Here is a 1,801-nt window from a genome sequence, read left to right as displayed (position 1 = left end):
AAATAAATAAATTAGTTACCTTTAACCTTAAGAATAGTCTTCTTGATTCTTTGAATGCAGCCGTGGCAGTGTAGGCGAATCTGCAGCACCACGGTCGAAGCCACCAACTAACATAATATCAATTAAAAATAATAATTTAATTTTTCATCCATTGCTAAATGTAATTGCTGCTGTAAAATTTTATTTTACCAGGTACTTAATTGCAAATAAAAATAACTTTTTTGGTCAGCAACCGACCTCCTTTGATTTCTTTTGGTCCTTCGAATCACCGCCAGCGCCGGCGGCGGCAGAGGCCGGCTTCTTGTCACCGCCATCGATCTCCTTCTTCGGTGGTTTCACCGGGGAGATGATCTCAACCTTTTTATGAGTTTTGGCTTCTACATGATCTCGAAGCATCCAGGGATCCACATTCCCTGTAACACTCAATTGGTTGGTAGCCTTATCGACCGTAACTCCCTCCACCCCTAAATCCAAATGAAAATAAAATTAAATAAATAAAAATTGAGTGGATTAAAATGCTAGAAAGCGATTTTCGAGATTTTTTTATTTGGCAATCAAACGATTAGGAATTCAATAATGAAAGGCAACGTAAGCCGGATTGAATAGAATGGCCGATGTGATGGATACAAGATGCTTTGGGTTTGAGAAGAAAGCAGAAGGTCGAATCAATGAAATCAAATCATTAACTCACTTGTTCTTCTCTAAATTTTCAATTAATCGAATAAAAGCATAATCCATCAATTCCTCTTTCAATAATCCTCGACAAATCCAGAAAATCAAAAAAGCAAAACACCAGAAAATGATCTGAGGACAGAATCTGGAACAAAAAAAAATCGATCCCCGTCCGATTCCGATTCTTCGGAACAATTTTAAAGGGAAATTGAGAAAATAATCCAGGGCGCGGCTAAATCGCAGTCCCCTGCATCTGTATCTCTGCAACTTATTAATTAAATACCTTGGAATCCTCTGACGCATCGCCTGATCTTCGATGCACAGCCGTCGCAATGCACATCGACCTTAAAAATGACGACAGGCAACACTTCTTCCTTCTTCTTCCCGCCATCGACATCCTCCTTCTCCTTCTCCGCTTCCTGCAAAACCATCAAATCAACCACAAATCCATCAACAAAAATCAACGAAACTGCATTCAAAATCTAAATTCATATTCGAATCTTTCGATCTCGCTTACCTGTCCCATATCCGATCTTCTCACAGCGGGAGTTCTACAGAAATGTGTGAAGAGGAGAAATGGGAATGATAGAAGAGAGAAGATTTATTTAAATAAGTTTTGCTATGCGGGCATGTATGCATGCGATGCATCTATGCGGTCATGTATGCATGCGTGAATCGTGATGCGTTGTGGAACGGATGGTGTTACATGCGGGGGAGGTAGTTAATTTTGTTAGGCATTCTATGTTTTCTATTATTCAAAACGGTCCAACTTGGCCGGCAGCCCGGTTTAAACCGGCGCCACTATCCTTATTGGATTAAACATGTCTATTATTCATTTTATTGAAAAAAAAAATTGCTTGCAAAAATAGTGCTAAATGGTCAGCTTGTCAAAAACAATACTCATCGAATTCTTTAAATTAAGGTTAAAATAGTCTTTACGAAGAATTATTATAAATTAATTTTAATTTAGTTGAGGTGTATTTGACAATTGTACAAGTCATATAAAAATATTATTTAAAATTAAAATTAAGTAAATTTGACAAGATTTTTATTCTTGAATTTCTTATTCCATCAAATAATAATTTTCTTACATTAAAAAATTAATTAAGACGTCTAGAGGTATTTCATA

General features: G+C 36.7%; 1 protein-coding gene across 1 annotated transcript; it reads right to left on the bottom strand.

The window, feature by feature from the left end:
* Nucleotides 1–19: 19 nt before the first annotated feature.
* Nucleotides 20–1,341, bottom strand: LOC110035267 (heavy metal-associated isoprenylated plant protein 3-like; the record flags this gene model as incomplete). The annotated part of the gene is made up of 4 exons (XM_020739499.1): nucleotides 1,190–1,341; nucleotides 956–1,091; nucleotides 238–464; nucleotides 20–107 (listed from the first exon to the last, which is right to left on the bottom strand). Coding segments are annotated over exons 1-4 (460 nt in total), but the record flags the coding sequence as incomplete, so codon positions are not given.
* Nucleotides 1,342–1,801: the final 460 nt, after the last annotated feature.

The sequence above is a fragment of the Phalaenopsis equestris genome, unplaced genomic scaffold (genome assembly GCF_001263595.1).
Source record: "Phalaenopsis equestris unplaced genomic scaffold, ASM126359v1 Scaffold197061, whole genome shotgun sequence".
NCBI lineage: Eukaryota > Viridiplantae > Streptophyta > Magnoliopsida > Asparagales > Orchidaceae > Phalaenopsis > Phalaenopsis equestris.
This window is presented reverse-complemented; position numbering and strand designations above follow the sequence as displayed.